The following is a 21,641-nucleotide window of genomic DNA, read 5'->3' as shown; positions in this document are numbered from 1 at the left end:
GCCTTGACTCGCGCAACATTCATGCTTACTAGAGACTACTTGGTTCCAACATATATAATGATTGAAAAACTCAGAGCACACATTCGACATCTGTGTCACGTACCCAGTCACTATATTGTCCCTTTGCCAGCACAAAGACCTTAAGCAACATTTTCCAAACTTGTTGCAACATGTCAAGGCTACTGAGGTTGAACAGCGCGAATAAAACAAGGACACGAGGAAACAAATACTACAGACAAGCTCTGCATGTCCTTTCTCATGTCCTTGTTTTATTCACGCTGTTCAACCTCAATTCTAAATATGAACCAACTAGCCCTCATCAAGATTTTACTAATCAAGGCTACCTTCCGTTTGGCTTTACACTTCAGCAAGACCACTGTTACCCCTCTGGTGCCCATGACAGCCACGGGTACACCTCATGATTACAAAAGACCGATCATTCAACAGTGGCTCTATGTCAGTTCACACTGCCATTACTGAACAAGACATATGAACAAAGAACACACATTTACACCAATGGATTTGCCTCAGCTACCAGCTCCACAGGCGCTGTTATCATCCCGGCCTTACAAGTCATAATTACGTTCAAAGTGTTACACATAACGACCTCTACGGCAGCAGAACTTGCCGCTCTACGTGCCGCTGTTAATTACATCATATAAGCCAAACCTCGAAAGTGGGTCGTTTTTTGCAACTTGAAGGCAGCCCTTCAGAGTCTACAGTCAGCCTTACAACACAAGACCCATGAACAACTGTTCTTTGAGACAAGAGAGGTTCTCCATCAAGCCCTCATAAACGGATATGACATCATCTTTTAATTGTAGTGGGGATGAAGCAACGCATGCAGCAGTGGGACACTGTCTGGGTGGGAGGTGTGAGCGCAGATCGCGAGCTGTTGATGCCGGCTGAGACTCTCCTTGCTGTGCCCGTCGTGCGGTTCTTCCACCTGCCGTCCAAAGTTAATAAACCCTCTTTCAAAGTGGTGGAGGTGTGGGGTATTAAAACCTGGAACTCTGAAGTCAGGTGCTACGAATCGCCCCGACAATGCCTCACGAAATCACCCAGCAGGCCGTTGCCCAATCCCTGCAGGTTTTTGTAACCAGTGCCAGCGTGACCATCCCTTCTTTAGTGGAACAGATGACCACGATGTCCAAGATTGGTTGGTGACATTCGAAAAGGTGAACAGCCAATATAAGTGGGATGACCCGTTGAAACTACAGAATGTCTCGTCTTATCTCAAAGATGTCACAAGCCTGTGGTACCGTAACCACAAGTCTGACTCTGCTACATGAACTGCATTCAAGAAACGCTTCGCAGATATGTTCGACCACCCCGCCGTGTGCAAACTCTGTGCCAAACAGCACCTCCGCGGACGTGCACAGCAGCAAGGCGAAAATTTTACTAGCTACATAGAAGACGTGATCGACTTGTGTAAGCGCCTGAATCCTTCTATGACTGAGAAAGAGAAGATTAAACACATCTTGAAAGTCATTGACGATGATTCCTTTCAAATGTTGCATCTTGATGATTCGATGATTCCTATGCATCATCGTTGAGCTTACGACCTTGTGCCAAAGCTCTGATGAGCTACGTAAACAATGCATCTCGTTCAGCGGCCGACAACAACAGACGATTCCTTCGCTGCCTTAACTATAGGTGTTGACCACAATATGCTACTGTGGCAAATCAAAGAATATGTGCGTGACGAAGTGGCACGGCAGATCTCCTGTTTGTCACATCTGCCAACTCCAGAAGTGCCTACGCACAATCCAGCGCCATCTATCACACAAGTCATCCAGGAGCAGGTCTCCAAGGTGCTGCCATCTACATAATCGTCTTGAGTGCTAGAGTCTCCAGTACTTCGGCACTGCGGGCAGCCCAGTAAGGCAGTAATGAAAGAAATATGAAATAGTGCACCAGTGATGTCGATATCTCTATATTCTCCATTGCGAGTGCAGGCTAACGGTAGCGCAAGCTTTCGCTGGCACGGGCTTCATCACGGCGTTCTCGTTTCTGCGGTACTTTATTTATTAAATTTATTTATTTTATTTTAGTTTAAGAGATATAAAATAAAATTTATTTATTTTAAATATTTTATTAAAATATTTATTATTTAAACTTTATTAAAATATTTTTGTTACTTGTGAGCCATATTTTCCACGATGCCGCATCTGTATTGGCTGCAAAGACGTACAGTCTGGTAGCAGAAGTGCAAATGCGCTTATCACAAGTTATCAGTGCAGCACCCTGTGTTATCTGGTGCAGAAAATAAAACAGCCTATATACCTGCTACATTAGCGATCTCTGGGAACAAAAGTGAAGGGCCTAGTTGGGGGGGTCTAAGGCAGCTGTGCTAGTGCTGAAACATCACCCCCCTTCCCCGGAAATTTTTTATATCCTCACCTTCCTGACTACACCCAAGAGGGGAGGGGGGGGGGGGGGGAGTATGACAGAAGACCTATGGGCCCCCTGGTGCCAGATGACCTAGCTAGGCCAGTGAGAGGCTGCGCCTTTTTTTTAATCCAGCGGCCATGGTGCAGCTTCCATCCTTTGATTTTAGTACTGTAGCTCAGTGAGCGCGGTGCACTGCAAGTGCGCAACGCAGCAGAGCAAAAACGGCACTAGCGTCCAACCAAAACAAACAGCTGAGTCCGCATCGCCATGGTCATCGGTGGAAATTGTATGTGATATGTCACTGACAGCAATGCTGGAACGCTTCGGGCCTAACCCTGTCCTTAAAGCCTTCATTCTTGCGTTTATTGCCGCACATAACACCACATTAGCGGCTGGCCACATGCCTTCATAAGTGCGTAGTCGCTATCTATGATCACGTCAATAGCCACCACAGTTTCGTCTGCAGCAGTTGTAGCAAACACTAGTTTCATTTGACTCGGTGCACGTGTCGGCCGCGTGCCTTCAAGACTGTGTGGTCGCCATCCATGATCGTTTCAATAGCGACCATGGTTTTTGCCGCACTTGTAGCAAATGGCAGTTTCATTTTGACATGGTGCATGTGTAGACCGCCTGCCTTTAGAACCACAAGGTTACCATCCATAATTGTGTCGATAGCGGCCGTGGTTTCATCCACAGCAGTTGTGGCAAACAGTAGTTTCGCTTTGACTCAAGGCAAAGCTGTCGAAGATGAAGAGTACCGGCTACATCGAAACGGACGGACGATATGTTGGCGACCAGCACACTGGCAAAAAAATAAGCAGGATGTGTGCGCGGTACTGAAAAATGTGTCTCAGATGAAGACGTGGTTGCACTGCGAAGGAAGTCGCGAGGGCTTCACCGTGGCGAGGGTAAATCAGTCACGAGATGACGAGAATTACAGCTTCCGCACTGCTCTTGTGTGAAACAGACGTGTGATTTGCCGAATCCTTTAGTAAATAAAAGTGTGTTGCCGTAGTAAGCACTTGCTTATTGATTACTTGATACCCTCGATAATTCGACATTCGGTTAATTCTGTGGGTTTATTTTCGATCCCGTGAAATTCAAATTAACAAGGTTTTACCGTACTCAAAGTCGAGTCGACACTAATTCTAAGCCCTTTTGGTGAAATGGTATAAGTGTCCCCATGCGATAAGCACTGAAAACTGACATTTTTTCTTGTCATGCCTTGGTTGCGATGCTGTCTTGTCTTCGCTCATAACAATCGTGCCTAGTTTGGACCACGTGGGTTGCACATTACTGTCAAAGTAGCATGCCCAAGACTACCATTAGCACCAAACATGTTGCACGCTACGCCTAGCCGCAAGTGGGGGGGGGGGGGGGGGGGGTTCCTTGGCACTTAATGGAACTTAGCAGGGTTTCCTGGGACCAAGCTGCTTGAGAACCTCTGTTCTAGACACAAGAATTAAGAAGCAGAACCTAAGACAGAGAAAGTTCAAATGAACGATAAGCTGCATTCATGTCATAAGTACTGGCATTCAGAACAAACTCGACATGAACATACAGGAGCATTGTAATATGGGACCGGGCAAATAAGGCTTAAAATATAGAAGAGACAAAATGGTGCATGGAGATGAAATACTACTGATCATCAGGTTTAAACAAAACATAACGAAACATTGCATAGAAGAGTGGTGAGTTGGGCAAGCTGGTTAAGGTTCGTGATTAGCAGCAGCACAAAGGCGAAGAACGAAGCAAAACAAACACAGCACCATGCTTCTCGCCTCACTTTGTCCTTGTCCTCTTGCTTTGTCGTTGTCCTTTGCAGTGTCGCTAATGATTGCATAGAAGTGATAGCAAAAGTACAGTACTTGAATCGCAAGGAACAGCAAGCTTGTTGGGTCCTTTCTGCCGATGCAGTGCAGCAACTGTTTGTAATAGAGGATTGTGAGTTTACAAAAACTTGTGTGGACGCGAAGGCTTCGCTTCGTAATGCCGTTGTGAAGATATCGTCGACAAAGCACAAAACTGTATCTTTGGCTGCCAACTATTTAACAAAATGAAATCTTTTTCTCAGTAAAACTTCAGTTTTTTTCAGATTGCCCGTATGACCCCTTGCATGTAAGAAAAATTTGTCGGTAGCCAGTTATGAGAATAAAACAAATTTTATATAAAGACATTTTGGCGTAAGAAAGCAAAGTGCCGGTTTCATCAATGCTGTTATATTGATATTTAACTGCATTGCGAAATAAAGCCGCTTGCACTTTTGTCATGCTTCAAGCAAACAAGAAAAAAAGAGAAAAAAAAAATGCTTTGCGGAACCAGGGCAAGTAAACAAAACCGTGCCTTATAATGTGCGCGACTGAACTAAAGTTATCAATAAAAAGGAGCCTTTATTTCTCCACAAGAAATATGGGGTGATGGAAAAAGAAAATTACAAACCCTTCCCCTACCAGAAAATGGGGGTAAGAGAAACTTGTCCTAGTGCACCTGACCATTGTCGTTGTTGATGGCGGCGGCATCATCATCATCATCATCACACTGTTTTATGTCCACTGCAGGACGAAGGCCTCTCCCTGTGATCTCCAATTACCCCTGTCTTTCGCCAACTGATTCCAACTAGCACCCGCTAATTTCCTAATTTCCTAAAGGTAATGGTGCCGGATTGCTTCGGCTTTTCGCTCCCTCAGCTACCCAGGTGAACTATAGATGCTGTTGTTCTCACTAATGTGGCTGGATTGGTGTGCCGAGGATGAGCCCTTTCATGGGTGAGTTCTCGCACTTCAAGTAGTTCCTCCCCCCACCCTCTATTCCGTTGCCCCCTTCCCTTTAAAGAAGGTCAAATAAAGTTTCATCATCATCGCCGCCGATTGTCGAACGCTGCCAGTCCCTCGGAGGAATGCACAACGTGTGGCTGTCCCATCCGTTTTCCGAGAATGAAGTGAACGGAAATGAAGCCGGCGAAGCACGTGCTACGCCCTTTCCTGCCTTTTTCCTCTCCGGCGGAAGTGAAATGGCTCTGACTGGTTACAGAATCTTTGCTAATGACACATGCTCCGGCACCGGTGCAGCTCTCAACTTATCACATCGTCCTTTCCTGCAGCTGCTGTGCTCTGGGAGCAACTGGGTTTTTGCGCCACCGAAACTTGTGAGCCAATACAAGCTTTGCTTGAAAAACTACAGACTGTAGCTTGGTACAGTGAAGACGTCATCAGGTTCTTGTTAATGTACTTTGTAATGTACTCAACCTCTCCTGCATAACTGTGCCATGGAATGTGTGAAAGCTGATGAAATTACAACCACGAAATCTGCTCTTCCGATTATGTAGGGTTGCAAGAAAGGTCCCCACACATGTGTCAGCAGTTGAGCACACATATTACAAGATACAGTAAAACCTCGTTAAACCGTACCCGCTTAAACACTAGTTTCGTTTTAAAAGTAGTAAAGTCATATCCCCAACTCAGCGGCCATTGAACATAATGTGTTTTGTATCCACATAAACCGTACCAGCTTATTGCGTACACATCGGTTAAAACGTAGCGTTTCCACTTTTCGTTGCGCAAACACAGTGGTGCGTCGTCTTCATCGGGCAGCCCGGCAGAACAGCAAGCCTCAGAGATTGGAACAACGGCCTCCAAGCGCCCTCCCTGTGTGTTTGCGTGTGAAGCCACATCAACATCATTTCGACGCCGCGCCAGAGAGCGATGTGGCATCGTGCAAGCGAGGACTCGCGTCATGCCGAAGCTCAGATAAAAAAGACGCCGGGTGCTCAGCATAGAAGAAAAATTAGACATTGTCCGTGCTGTCGAACGTGACACAAAGTCGGCACTGGCACGCAACAGGGATCTGCTGTTAACTACAGTGTGCATTGTTTAACTGCGCGAACAAACGAACCACAAAGACAGCGAGGGACAAGGACGGGCGCAGACTTGCAACTAAAGTTTATTCCACAACGTACACATATAAGTACACACCTGACATACACCACTGCGCGTGCGCAAAAAAAGGCAAGGTAAAAGAAAAGTAAAACCTTGTATAAGCGAAACGCGACCTACCTACGCTCGTCAATAAACCTCATCTCACTGTTATGTAAATAAACTGAGGTGTCACTGACACATTCTTGTCCCTTCTTTCTAATATGGTACACCTCGAGTAGCTCTCTGGCTCGGCAATGTTGCTGAAGACGCAAGGGAGCACAAAAATAAGAAACGGACAGTTGTGCCTTATGTTCACAAAACTTCCCACAACTTAAAGAAGGTTGCGAAACGGTATGGAGTTGAGATAGCGCTCTCGGCTCCCGGCAAGCTCGCTGGGCTATGCTCGCGCATAGGAAGAAGTAAAAATAACTTCCAAGGGTGCGGAACAACACACTCCATTTCCCACGTAGATTGCAGTGTTGGAGTAGTATATCAGATACCTCTATCATGCGGCAAAGTTTACATAGGTCAAACAGGAAGGTGTGTGAATGTGCGCTTGCGTGAGCATGAATTGTCTATTAGGAATAAAGCGAATGGGCACCTGCCTGTCCACTGCCTGGCATGCACGTGCAAGCCGATCATGAAGGAAGCAAAGATTTTGTGCCGCTGCCGAGATAGCCGAGCCAGAGAGCTACTCGAGGCGTACCATATTAGAAAGAAGGGACAAGAATGTGTCAGTGACACCTCAGTTTATTTACATAACAGTGAGATGAGGTTTATTGACGAGCGTAGGTAGGTCGCGTTTCGGTTATACAAGGTTTTACTTTTCTTTTACCTTGCCTTTTTTTGCGCACGCGCAGTGGTGTATGTCAGGTGTGTACTTATATGTGTACGTTGTGGAATAAACTTTAGTTGCAAGTCTGCGCCCGTCCTTGTCCCTCGCTGTCTTTGTGGTTCGTTTGTTCGCGCAGTTAAACAATGCTCGCTAATATCTACCAACTCGCCCAACAACAAGTTCTTTTTAACTACAGTGTGTGGCATTTGGAATGCGAAGAAGTTGCTCGGCAGCGCTGCTGCGACTGCGAAGAGATGTCGGCTACGAGGTTAGACTTTTTGCCATCGTTGCCTCTGTTATTGCCGAAGTGTCGACTAGAGACAGTGATGAGGACGACACGGAAAGTGACAGCACGAACGATTCAGGCCCGACAGTGGCAGAAGCTGCGCATTACGTCAGCCTCATGAATGCAATCATGAGAACAGGGGTGCGATAACGTAACTATTCCAAACGAAAAGTTCCGAACTCCGGCACCCGGCAATGAAAAAGGCGCCCCAGGACTTCTGCAGCACTACTGCGCGCGTGCACGGAGAAAGAATACGTAACGCCAACGAGGAATCTGCCATGCAAGTGTTTGCTGAGAAGAGGGGACTAGCTGAAAAGCTGGCATGCAGCTTCAGTAAGTTTGAGGCCGCTGTCGTCGTGTTAGGCTGCTGCGGCATCAAACGAAAATAACACTTTTGTCGTGCGAAGTGAATAAATGCTGCATGTTTTTTCCCCTTTCATCGCACTCTCTCTGAGTTCTGTTTGACAGGTAAGTGGGTGAGCTGATGCTATTTCGGTTAAACAGTACTACCGTTTAGTACGTACTTTTTCTGAGTTCCGGCCAACTACGGTTTAATGAGGTTTCATTGTATTTTTAATATGGCACCAAGTGGCACCGCCAATAAATACGCAAAAAAATATGCGACCGGTTATTATGCGAGGCTTCTTTTTGATCTGATATTAAATGAGCTCCATTCCGTGACCTCCATTCCATGCTGGTACGAGGAATACTGAACTGCAGCACAAACGACAGAAACAAAAAGCAGATCCCATGCACTGTGGGGAATCGGTTTAAATAAAGCTTTCATTTCCGGTGACCTCCAAGATGATGATAATAATGGCAGCATGCTTTAGGATCCTGTTTTAGTGCTACTAAGGCATTATCAGTGGAAGGAGGCTTTCATTCTTATGCTTTATATGGGGTAGAAATGCACAAAAGGCTGCTCTTGGAGCAGTTGTTCAACCAATGGAGTGTCCTGCATTTTGTACATAAGAAGCCTGTGTAACAACACAATGACAGGAAAAACTCAACAACAATGTTAGACAGGAGACAGTAAAAACTCCACAGGACAGAAGCATGCAACCTCTCATTAGTGGATCCTGTACTGCGCAATGTTGACTAGACTACCCATCTACTTAGTGAACTAATATATTAAGCGACAAGCAAAGCATTTAGTGGCATCAAAAGAAGGCATTCATCAGAACTGTCTTTCTCAAAGCACTATTACAGCACACATGTTCTATGTGTGCTGCATACACAAGTGAACACTGGGAAGTATTCAATCCAGGATGTCCTTGCCAAGCTCTAAGAGCGCCTCATTATAGCCCTGCGTGTCTTTAGCTTTAACAGGGCACAACACTGGCATGGATGCGCAACAAGAAAAGCAGGGTTCATATGTGTGCAATGTGCACCTGGTAAATGTAGTCCGAGTCCGTCTTGAGCGATGAGCAGGACAGCTGGTGGGGCAAGCTCACATTGTCATCTTCCATGGGGTCATCTGTCTGAGCCTTGTATGAGAACATGATGCTTGGCTGCGAGATGCTACAGGTGGGTGAAAAGAAGACATTGCAGGAAAATCCCACGTTTCTAGATGAGCTCATAACAATAAAGCAGCTGATGAAACGATCCAAGCTTAACCCTTTGAGGGTCAATGACGTAAATATACGGCGCCACGAACGAGTCCGAAAATGGTCGATGCCGTAGATTTATGCCGCCGTCTGTACGTTCAAAAAGCGTGCCTATTTCCTAACTTTTTCTTTTCTGTCATGTGCTGTCACTATGTGGGAATACAGGGAATTTCTTTCGCGCGCCTCCCTCTCTCGGTTTTCGTTGCATGGTTTGCTTTAGCACTAGTTTGCTCCCGTGCATCTATATAGTACCGCCCGTGCATTGGCGCGTGCGTGGGCGGGTGTAGGTTCGGGTTTTGTTTTCGCGGCGGTTTCGGCTTTTTGCACTTGCAAAACTGATGGCTATATTGTTACTAATCGCTCATAGGGCGACCGCCTTTTTCTCGCTCGTTCAGTGCTGACAGGGGTGCCCATAGGAAGGATGCCGTCGTGTGTGCGTTTCCGCTGCTTTTTTTTTTTTACACTCGCGAAAACTAATTGCCTCTGGTTGGCAATAACATGAAGATTAGCGGAAGTTTGTCCCACGTTTTGCTTCTTTGAAGGGCACACAACCACACAGTTTTCTTGAGTGCGTGCACCTACGCAGTTGGATTACGCTATGTATGTACATATTAGATATTAGTGTAAGAGCAGGAAGATTTGAGTCTTGTGAAATATTCTTGTGTGTGCATTTCAAGGCCGTGAACTGTGTATAAATATGTATCAAATTTTTAATTTTTATAAGTTTATTTCCTTTTTTATTGTTGTGCATGAATGAAGAGTACATATATACCAACGCAAAATATTTTTTCTCACTTTGCGGTCACCCTAGAAAAATTGCGGTGAATTTTTTTCGAAATAAGTCCCCAAGAAAAATTGAAATATGCAACAAAAAAATAATTGACCCTGGGCGGTTGCACAGGTCGAAAAAAATCGACCCTCAAAGGGTTAAAACAACTCATGTTTTAGCCCCTGTGCGAGCTCAGCTAGACGGGCATCTCCCTGACCAGATTGAGCTGGTCTATTGTGACATTTCCTGGCCTAAACACTGATCAAATCAAATGTTTATGTGTGTTTTCATCATAGTAGGTCCTTGGAGTTACATACATGCAGAATGGAACGTCCGGCACTGCCTACCTGAAAAAATCCGCAAGGAACGTCTTGTAGACAAGTGGGGTGAAGATGGTAAAGTAGAGGTAGCTTGTCACATCTACCACACTGTCAGAGAAAGAAGCAGAGTATGAGAGAGGCTGTGCACAAGCTGTTTTCGCATATAGTGCTGCAGAAGAATGTCCATTTCAAAAAGTTTTATGCGAAGAAGAGTCCTGCAGCACAGTCAAGACAAACAGAATGAACAAAGTTCTGGTGAACATGACAGATGCCCTACAGCCTTGTCTGCATTCCATCAGACTACGCAACAGGATAAGCACACTACCTGTCCACTTATAAAACGAATGCAGAAATTCTCTTAAACACGCTATACACATACATTCAAAAATGACCACTGTAAAAAGCTTCAAAGCCATATTTTATGAGATGGTTTAAAATTCAAGTTCATAGCCCTACATAGTGATAAATGGCACACACAAAATATGTTTTCAGAGAGCAATCATTACCAGCCTAAAGAACAGAGGATGTGAAAACGTGCCTTGGCTTTGTCCTTGGGTCTTTGTCAATGCTATTTGGTAGGTCCAATAGCGATGTGCTCTCACAAATCGTGCACAGTATAGCACTAAAGCGGGGGAGAATTTTCGAGTTTATATAAACTATTGCATGTGCTTATGTATCTATACTCAGTGTCCTTAGCGTATACTAATTTAATTTTGAAGTTGGGACACCTAACGTGGGTCACCTACAATCGACACCATTTTGATGTTGAAACAGCACAAAGTATGGCAACATTCTTCTATGTTATCTAGCTGCAACCATGTCCAAAGGTGAGTTGAGCACCTGCACTTCTGCAACATGAGCATGGTGCACATGTTAGGTACACATAGTACCCCATACTCCCTCCCATTGGCCTGATCTACCCCAAGCAATGCTTTCAACATCACTGCAGTTTCTGCCAGCCACCACATCCTCAACGCATGAAGCACTGCTAGGAAATTTCCATTCATTTAACATGTGGAGGTGCACATAGCTACCTATGAGAGTGCTCAAAACCATGCTAGCATGTTCATCCCAATGGTGCGTTACCTGTAAAGGTCAGTATATATGGCTATGGTGCTTAGAAGTGCCAAATTGTGTGTGTCCACATGCTCGTGCTTGTTGTCAATTTTAAGTATGCCTTACTGACAAGGCTGCAAGTCAACACTTTTCAAGGTGACCCAATTTCAAGCTTTCTATTAGGGTTCAAGTAAGAAAATCACTCATCCAAGAGGGTTTTTGCAGTCAGATTTCCTTCTGACAATCATTTCTCAGGATCTTAGCGGTGCTTAGTGCGGTGCTAGAAATCAGGCCACCTCAAGTTTTGAGCACTGCTTAGCTGCAAATTCTGCAAGGTAGCAGTCACAGCAAGACATCAGTGAAATGCAGGAAAGCTGCTTTCAAAGTCGTGAGTGCTGGACAAAAGACAGTCATCTCCACCATTCGTTCTTTGTATGCAGTAAGATGCTTACCAGACACCTTCACGGATGTCATAGTAGTAGAGGCCCGAGCCTGCTGCCTGGGTCAGGTTGAGCACAGCAAGGAACAGGGCGTACCAATAGAAGCTCTGCTTGGCTGCAAGGATATGTGGTAAGCAAACAACAAATTGTGGCCTTGATAAAGCCAGTGCACATTCATACACTCCATAATTATAAGGGAGTATTGATGAATCCACCTTGTAGTATCAGGGTGGCGGTGTTGCTATTTTGATAAAACATGGCACCTGAGCAACTCTGTGAAATCAGGTAGATAACCATGAAAGCTATACTTTTATGTTATTCTGCTCAGGATGTGTGTTTTTGTTGTCTGCGGATTATCACGCTCTGGAACCAGCGCCTCGATTTTTGCATGATATATGCCATCGCTTGGCAGTATTTTCTTGTAAATGCTTTTTTGTTGGCGATTTCAATTTGCCTGCAGTTAAGTGGAATCTTCCATTCTCAAATACAGATCAAGGTGCCGACGCCAGTTCATTTGCTTGAAAAAAATGTTAACCATGATGTGCAGCAAGTGGTAACTGAGCCTGGATGGTTTGTGATCCATCCTCTTTAATCCTAGATTTTTGACAAAACAAGCTATAACAGGCAGCACAGCTAAAAACACAGGTTTCAGTATTGGTGAAGATTTTTCTCGACCAGTTCGAAATGCACGAAAGCACCTTGTGGCTTTTGCCAGGACCGAGTCTGCACCTTTTGCCATCCAATAAAAAATGCTGCACATGGGACCTAAACGGCCCATCTTTGAGCAAAAACACTGTCAGTCAAAGAAATCGCCTAGGAATTGTTTCGCTGTCGGAACACGCATAAGCAGCTGCGGACTAACCGTCGAGTTATTTTTTTCCTTTTCCATAATCTACACCAGTGTACACAGTTTCTTTCTCAAGCGCAAAGCCTTGTCTAATCTCCTCTCGTCTTCTGGTAGCAACATACTAATCTTAACTGAAACGTGGCTAGCAAGTGACATCACAGATAATGAGGTTTTGGATGACTTACCGAATTTTGACGTTTACCGTAATGATCGTCAGGCATACGCGGGGCAAGTGTTCTTATTTATACTTTTACTTTATTTAGACCTTTAGACTATTAACAAAAGTATTCCATGTTTATTGGTTAACATTACCTCGGACCTAGAAATTTTATGGTTAAAATGCAGCGCCCCACCGAAGACCGTTGTGCTTGGTGTCTACTACAGGACTCCTAACAGTAACCCAAAATTAGCACATAAACTTAACGATGCACTCCTCCAGATTACTAGCAAACACCCCAATGGGCAAATTATTTTCTTCGGAAATTTGGCAAACCGTAAGTATTGTGTAAGTATCGTGTAAGTTTCGATCAACCAAACGATCAAATTTTTCTTCCACATAGCAGAAGTATTACGCAGTCGAGGAAGAATATGACAAGTTAAACTCTCAAACTAAACACAAGTTTCTTTCTACCACTTTACCAACTATGCTACAAACTAACCCGAAGCGATTTTGGAAAACTATTAATCCTAATCACTGGAATAAGATTTCACTTAACAATAGGTCCAGACTTCCGATAACAGAGACAGAGGTTGCAGATCTTCTTAACATGTTTAGTTCGGTTTTTACTATTGATTTACTCGACTGCCTACCCGAACCACCATAATTCGCATATCTGCTCATGCAAAATATCACATTCAATCCCATCAGCATTGTCAAAGTAATTGAATACCTAATTGAAGAACTTGTCATCCACGGCAGTAGACTGTATCAATGCCTATGTGCTAAAAAATACTAAACATGTGTGTAGCCTGTTTTTATCACTCACATTCCAGGAATTGCTTAACAGCACTTCAATTCCACATTTTTATTTTGTTTATTTATTTACATACCTACTTCGCCCATTGGGCATTACAGTAGGGAGGACAGATAATCAATATAAAATGACTGGCAGGTGGGCAAGGTCATCCCAGTTTTTAAGAAAGGAAGCCGATCATGAGTAATTACCGCCCTATTTCCATAACAAGCGTCTCTTGTAAAATAATTAAACATATATTATACTCGCATAGTGCGAACTTCCTAACATTTGTCAATTTTTTTCACCCCAAGTCAACATGGTTTCTGCAAAAATTATTCCTGTGACACCCAACTTGCTCTTTTCTTGCACAAGTTACATTTAAACCTAGATCGTAATACAGTCGACTCCCGATAATTCGAAGCCGCTTAATTGGAATTTTCGGTTAATTAGAAGTGAAGTGCTGGTCCCGTCAGTTTTGCATGTAATCCTATAGAAGAAATCGCTCGATAATTCGAAGTCCTCATCCAGTAATATTGTTTAATTGGAAGTTAATTTTCAGCCGGGATCCTCGAGGTGACCGTCATTCTTTGGTAGAATGTGCAATTTTTCAAGTGTTGCAACAGCTCCGTGCTCCGCGTTGCTGTCATCGCCACCGCAGCCGCCCGCAACGCCCTCCTTCTTGGAGCGGCGCGATTATTCATTGCTACGGCTGCCGTGGCCTTCGCGATCAACTCTGGCGGGAGGCGAAGCGGCTCCCGCCGGAGGCCACGCGGGTGCCATAGGTGCACGCAGCGCTGCATACTGGCAGTGGCGAGATTGTGCGAGATTAGTCTTGCAGCGTGCGCTGGTCGAGCGCCTTTGTGCGGAAAGCTCGTAGGCTAGGTTGTTCCACGAGTGATTCGGAATTGACTGTACCTAGTCGCGCAGTTTATAGCCATGGCAAACCGTGGCTATTATCGCACGCTTGACCTGGCAACGAAAGTCGAGGTTTTGAAGGAAGTTGAGAAGGGAGGTGCCGCCTAAAGCTGGAACCGCATGGCGCGTTTTTCGCTCGCGAAAAACGCGACGGGCGGCAAACTCCCGCGTTGCCGCCGACGCGCGAGCACCCGTACGAAAAAAAAGGAGCGGCGCTTTCGCGCCGCGTTTTCCGGGTTGCCAGACAACATAACTCTCAACGACATGTATTGTCTCTGTTACCGCATATATAATATGCCCTTAAACTTACAGAACACTACAATAAAAATAATCTGAGTGGGATTATACAGCGACATTTCTTTCCGAAGTGTATTTATCAAGCTTAATTTCAACCAGCAAAATCGTGTGCGAAACTGCGACTATGTACCTTCCGCATGCTGAGAAGTAAAAAGGAGGGTCGGCCGCTTACTACCGAGCAGAAGAGGCGATTGCTACTATTAAGGGGGATGCTGATACTGAAGCAAGAAAAAATGTGGGTCAGGAAGTACTTGTGGGTGCGGCCTGCCTGTTTGAGAAGAGAGCGAGCACCATACACTGGTAATATTATTAGCAAATTGTCTTGCCAGTATTAGCGATGAGACGCGACGCTTCTCCACTTTAGCAATTAGGGCCTCGTTGAAGGTTGCTTTGTTCATTTTAGGTGAACACGATGCGCGAACCAACACGATGCTCGAACGAAATCACGGTAGCACACGTTTTCCTTGACGCGCGCGCCAGTTCTGCCGCGAAAAAAAAAAAATCTGCCAAGGAGGTTCCGTCGAGATGCACAGAGACCAGGGCCATCTGATGGCAAAAAAAGAACCAAAATGCCACGTGACCAAATGCCACGTGACTTACTTGAACTCTGATTGGTGGACGCGCCGCGCGACGCGATTTTTTCTCCTCCGAGCAGCAGCACGCGGCGGCGCGATTTCGTGACGGATCATGCTGGGCACGCGTCAAAATGACGCGCGCGTCCCACCATCCGCGCGTCAATCGCGCCTGAAATCGCGCCATGCGGTTCCGCCTTAACAAGACATAGCGCGGAAGTACGGGATCAAGCCGAACACGCTCTCTAACTACATCAAGAAAAAGTGGACAATAATGGATGCATTTGAGAACGACAAGTTCAAGACTTCTCGGAAGCGAATGCGCACCGGTACTTACCCAGAGTTGGAGAAGGCTCTGCTGGTTTGGATTAGGGACGCCAGGAGCAACAAACTTCCTCTCGGCGGAGACATCGTTGCGATGAAAGCCCGAACGCTTGCAGCAGTGTTGGGGATCGATGACTTCGTTTCGTCAAATGGATGGCTGACACGCTTTAAAGATCGCCATGACCTGGTTTTCAAGAGCGTGTGTGGTGAAAAGGCGTCCGTTAACCAGGAAACATGCACCACGTGGAAGGACGGAAAGCTGCGTGAATATCTCGCCGAATACAGACCGGAAGACATCTTCAATGCAGATGAGACTGCACTCTTCTATCGGCTTCTACCAGAGAAGACCCTGACATTCAAGGACGACGACTGTGCTGGGGGCAAACGCAGCAAGGAGAGAGTGTCGGTGCTGATCGTGGCAAACATGACTGGCACGGAACGATGTCGGTTACTTGTGATCGGGAAAGCCGCGAAGCCGAGATGTTTTAAAGGCGTGAAGACGCTGCCTGTGGACTATGAGGCGAACAAAAAAGCGTGGATGACGGCTAAAATCTTCAAGAGCTGGATAAGCAAATTGGACCGCAAGTTTGCTGCTTCGAACCGCAAGGTGTTGTTCCTTGTCGATCACTGCAGTGCTCACGTGAATGTGCCAGCCTTGAGTGCAATACGCCTCGCATTTTTGCCTGCAAACACAACGGCTGTTTTGCAGCCAATGGACCAAGGCATCGTCAAGAATGTTAAAGTCCTGTACAGGCGGCACCTCCTCGAGCGCATGATTTTGTGTATGGATAGCTCCACAAAGTACGAGGTGAGCCTGCTTAGTGCCATCCACATGTTGGCGCGAGCATGGGATTGTGTGAAGCAAGAAACAATCGCAAACTGCTTCAGGGCTTGCGGTTTTGTGGCAGCTTCTTCGGAGGATGCCTCTGAAATTTCAGCGGAGGAAGCGTCAACAAGCGAGCTTGACGGCACTGATTTTGGTGATACTCTCAGGGACGTCAATTTTGAAGATTACGTCGCCATAGACAAGGCGGTCGAAACGTGCGGTGCGCTGCCGGATAGCGAAATTGTAGAGATAATATATTCGGCCCCAGGAAGCGACCCAGGAAAGCGACGATGACGTTGAAGGCGAGCCGCAACTTAAGGCTGCCGATGTAGCTGCGGGCCTTGCTCTTGCGGAGCGCTTCTTTGCCGCTGAAGGTAACGCGGAAGAAGCGTTCCGCCACATCTACAGCCTGCAGAACTTGCTTTCAGCAACGCGATTCGGCAAGAAGAAGCAAAGCAAGATGACCGACTATTTTTCTTAGAGAAAATACTCGATTTCGCCACAAATAAAGTGCTGTTTTTTGTGTTTTGTGCTTAATTGGAAGTTCGTTTAATTCGAAGTTTTTTGCGGTCCCCGTGAACTTCGTATTAACGGGAGTCGACTGTATCCCGACTGAAGCAATATTTTTAGATTTCGAAAAAGCATTCAATAGGGTCCTACATGGTCTTCTCTTAATAAGGTCATCCTGTCTTAACGTCCATCCGTGTGTTCTAAGCTGGATTCGAAGGTTTTTAACTAACCATCGGTAGTTCGTACATGCTAACTCACAATCTTCATCCTTGACACCCATGCTTTCAGGCATACCTCAAGGTACCATACTTGATCCCCTCCTTTTTTTATTATACATCAATGACCTGCCTTGTAATATTTCTTCTCATATCTGACTCTTTGCAGATGACTGCGGTTTACTGAGCAATTACTAACCCCATCAACCACTTCGCGTTACAAAATGACCTATCGCGCATACAAAACTGGTGTTACACTTGGCTAATGTCATTAAACGTATCTAAAATGGTGTTGATGTCTATTCATCGTCGTCATAATTACGATATGCCTAATTATAGCATCAATAACATGCAGATTGCAACAACCGATTCATTCAAATATCTTGGTGTGTATATCTCGCGTGACTTAACTTGGACCTGTCAGGTTAACCACATAATAAATTCTGGTAATCTTAGTCTAGGTTATCTATACTATAACCTTTTCCTTGCTCCTCCCTCTATTAAACAACTTGCTTTTTTCTAACTTTTGTGCAGCCCAAGCTGGAGTATGCCCATGCTATTTTTGATCCCCATCACAATGACCTTATTAATGCCCTCAAGTTGGTTCAGAACCGTGCAGAGATTTATCCTGTCAAATTATTCGTGCAATTCAAGCATCTCAGCATTAAAAGATCAAAAAGGTTTACCCTCTCTAGCCTGAAGCTGTATGTCTTACACTTTCTCGTACATTTTTCCATTCTTTGCCTTTAGACAACCCGTACATGAAAAGAGCACATTGCACTGCCCGCACAAGTCACTCTAACACAGTATATCCCCCACAAGCCCATACCCTGACTTTTCAGCAATCATTTTTTTTTTGCACACAACACGAGACTGGAATGGCCTGCCCACCAAAGCTGCTACTATCATCGATCCACTTGCATTCAAGCGGCTCATCGAAAATATCCCATTGTAACTTGTAGTATCTTTGTTAGCCATTTATTTACTTATTTATTTATTTAATACGTACTGCTAGCCTTATATATAAGGCTGTAGCAGGGTTGGGACACAAATACAACTGTGAAAGTGGTATCAAACATGGTTAACAATTTCTGTTAATAGCAATTCCAAATATTTTGGACAAAGAATAAAGGGCAGTACAGATACTTTCCTGCAAGTGATGTCAATGTATGCAATTCGTATACACAAAGGTATTAATAGCACTATAAACATATTTAAAAGAAAGAAAACTTGCCACGAACTATTACTGACATGGAAAACACCGATACATACATTTAATTTTTCAAGCTAAGGCGGTAGAGAAATATAATTGGTTAGTCTTGAGAAAAACATATTAGATGAACTACTACCAATGACGTGTTTAGGTAGTGCATTCCATTCTGTTATTGTCCGTGGGAAAAATGAGAACTTAAATGCATCATTGTGGAATCTATACTCTTTCAAGTGTCTACTATGTATTGTTCTAGTGGGCCTGGTGTCTGAGAATGATAGGAGTCGTCGACTATTTCCGTTTACTTCATTATTTAAAAACTGGAATATGAACTTGAGACGTAGAAGCTTTGCACGTTTGCACGTTTGCACTTTGCAAGCTTTGCAGGTCGCAGGTCGCTATGCGTCGTCGTTTGACGTTCGCCGCAAGCGCGTGTTTATCGCGGAGGCAGACTATATAACCGCTTGCCGGAGAACAGGCGTGCGCATTCAACATGGAAGGAGAAGAGAGTGACACTACCGATACAGAGCTCTGTGTTTATGGCTGTAGAAATCGCAAGACAATGTGCCCAACAGCGATGAATAAAGAAGATTAATAATCCTGCACAACTTATGGTATATATCATTCATAAGCAATTTGCATCACTACACAAGGCACACGTATAGCATAACCATAAGCTTACCAAAGCATATCCATAAGTGAAACCATAAGCATATATAACCATAGGCTAAATCATAAAGCATAAGCTAAACCGTAAGCCATATCCATAACTTAAACCATAAGCATATCCATAAGTTAAACCGTAAGCATATCCATAGGCGAAATCATGAAGCATAACCATAAGCTAAACCGTAAGAATAATCATGGGCTAAATCATAAAGCATAACTATAAGCTAAACCATAAGCATCACCGAACCTTTTCGCTTAGAGATATCCAGGCTTAACCTTAGCTAAGCCCCAGCCATTTTTTTGTTGTTGTTGTTCAGGTTTCAACCATTGGTTTCTAACATCGGTCACGGGGAACTCATGAAATGAAATTCCTCTTGATGCTCGGCCGCTTGACTTTCACAACGGTATGCAGAAGTAAACCATCGTGCATGAAGAAGCCGCAAACGCGAAAGCCGGCGCCCACGGGGCTGAGAATCAGTGTCACTGAAATAGAATTTGGTAATCAAGATCTAGCGACACCAACAGATCACCAAGCACTCAGCTAATCGATTGTTTCGCGCGCGTGCGTTTGCGTCCTTCCGTGCTCTCGCTGCTTGCTGCCCGTGCGTGCGGCCGGCCGCGGGGTTGGGGTAGGTGGGGGTGAGCACTAGCGCCACTGTTCGCGGCGGCGGTTTGGGAAACTAAAAAAAGCCACACAAGCAAAAGCAAATCAGCGGCGCTGGCGGAGCGCCGCACGCGCAGGTCGCCCCTTATACAGTAGGTCGTGGTCGTGGACGACACACTGCCCCATTCCATACACCATAGCATTCGGCTTGCTCCGCCAGCCGCCATTTTTGTTTTGGTGTCCCACACTGACAGCGGCAGCCGCCTGCTTGTCATCCCGCAGCAAATGCAGGATGAAAAAGGAAAATATTTCTTTTAGTAGGAAATTTAACGTGCGTAATGATAGCACCCCTGAATTTGTGTCAATTTATGTGACAAAAAAGTGCAATCATTGTGCGAGTAAATAGGGTATATTTTTGGGGGGATTTTTTTAAAAAATGTTTTGGGTGCAGCATTTACACTGGTGCAGCCATTATGCATGTATATAAAGTAGATTACATTATTCAAAGAAGTAATTGTAATTGTAATCAGTAACTTTTTTTCTGTTACATGTACAGGACTAGTTTCTGTATATAATTTCTCTTGAGCCAGAGACGAGTGTGGCCTGGACTACCTACAACTTAAGCTAAGTAGCTTTCAAGGCTGAGATTTAAATAATGCTTGGGATTGTTTAAAGAAATGTGTACTTACTGTCTTGATAGTTTCGTACAAAATAAAATCAAGAAAAGAAGAAAATAGAACACCTGGATAACAAGAAATATCACAACGAAAGAAAAAAAAGTGCCTCCACTTACATTGTTAAATATGCTCGAACATTGCTTATTCAAAAACTGGTACATTCAAAACATCCTCGCATTTGGACCTGAGTATGCCGAATTATTGTTTATATCGAAGTGTTGTAACAGTTGTAACATCCCCTTGGAAATTCCATGCGAAAGTATAGCGTTATACTATGCGTTAATCAAACTCCTGTTCATTGATAGTGAAATATTTAGCGCACACAATTGACAAGGACACAGTGAAGGGGGACACACGTACCAACTTGCCCAACTATCATTTCTGCTCCTCTTCATTGCCACATTCAATATATTGAACACTGTGCCGCATTCCTGCAAGTGCACTTGTAATGGGTACCAGGTCACTTCTTGCACTGTCAGAAACATTAATGCCAATGGACTTGAAAAGGTACTATTTTAGCAGATGCTATCAAACAAGATGCTGAATCTAATGGGCAGTACATGTCATGGAAGAAAAAGTACGGCGTGTGTCTCCATTTTGCTAGTTGCTCACCTGGATGGCTCAACCATGCAAACTGTGGCCGATCGTTTGTGGCAAGAGCAGACTGCCACTTTGCTTCAAGAAGAAGGCAACTGACCTCCCAGTTCTAAACACGTTCCACAAGAAAGAATGGATGACACTTAATCTTTTGACTGAGTAGCTCTGAGCATGGGATGTCTTAACTGGAGATGAGCTGTGCTGCCAGGTTTGGCGTTATAGACCAGGCGTTTTGTGATGTGGGGAGCACGCGTGCCCATCTTTCCCCGCGTCGTCGCGTCGAGAGCCGGCATAGACACGGGAGAGGCGTACTACGCCCTCTCCCGATTCTCCCTCGCTCTCGTGACACGAGCGCACCCTTCCTCCCCGACTCGCGGGCAGATAGCAGACGGGCAAGGAGGACATTCCCCTCACCCAGGTAAAAAGGTACAAAACAGCACGACCGTGGGAGACCCTCTCTCTCTGACGCCGGACCCCTAACCTGCCGGCCTGGAGTACCTGCCGCAACCCGTGAGTGACCTGGTTTGCCGGACTATCCCGGGCAACGAGGCCAGCCTATTTATTACTATTACAGAGAGGATGTCCCTCTGCCAGTGTTCTTTATTGCCGGTAGCAATAAACATTCTTACAGTTGATGCCGCTGGTTGCCTTATTCGTTCGAACTCGACATAGCCGCAATTCCTGCGCTACGGGTTGGGGAGTAACACAAAGTGACTGCGTGGGGGTAGATCCGGAGCTCGCCTTCAGCTCTAGCCGCACGCAGAGTGGAACCCCCACAGTGAATGACAATTTAGGTTCCTG

At 45.1% G+C, this 21,641-nt stretch overlaps 1 protein-coding gene across 12 annotated transcripts in view; it reads right to left on the bottom strand.

The window, feature by feature from the left end:
* The window catches only part of LOC142557859 (transmembrane protein adipocyte-associated 1 homolog), a 210,713-nt gene that overhangs the window by 35,360 nt on the left and 153,712 nt on the right, over positions 1-21,641 (bottom strand). For 9 of the 12 annotated variants that reach the window (XM_075670074.1, XM_075670070.1, XM_075670072.1 and 6 more), the window contains 4 exons: positions 11,634-11,736; positions 10,153-10,233; positions 8,821-8,950; positions 4,181-4,319 (listed from right to left, as the gene is read on the bottom strand). In XM_075670074.1, the coding sequence (XP_075526189.1) occupies positions 4,181-4,319; positions 8,821-8,950; positions 10,153-10,233; positions 11,634-11,736 (453 nt within the window). The remainder of the gene's footprint in view (positions 1-4,180; positions 4,320-8,820; positions 8,951-10,152; positions 10,234-11,633; positions 11,737-21,641) is intronic. The other 3 variants (XM_075670076.1, XM_075670075.1, XM_075670077.1) reach the window with 2 other exon arrangements.

Source organism: Dermacentor variabilis, chromosome 9 (genome assembly GCF_050947875.1).
Source record: "Dermacentor variabilis isolate Ectoservices chromosome 9, ASM5094787v1, whole genome shotgun sequence".
Classification (NCBI taxonomy): Eukaryota; Metazoa; Arthropoda; class Arachnida; order Ixodida; family Ixodidae; genus Dermacentor; species Dermacentor variabilis.
The sequence above is the reverse complement of the archived record's forward strand: the minus strand, read 5'-3'. Positions and strand labels throughout refer to the sequence as shown.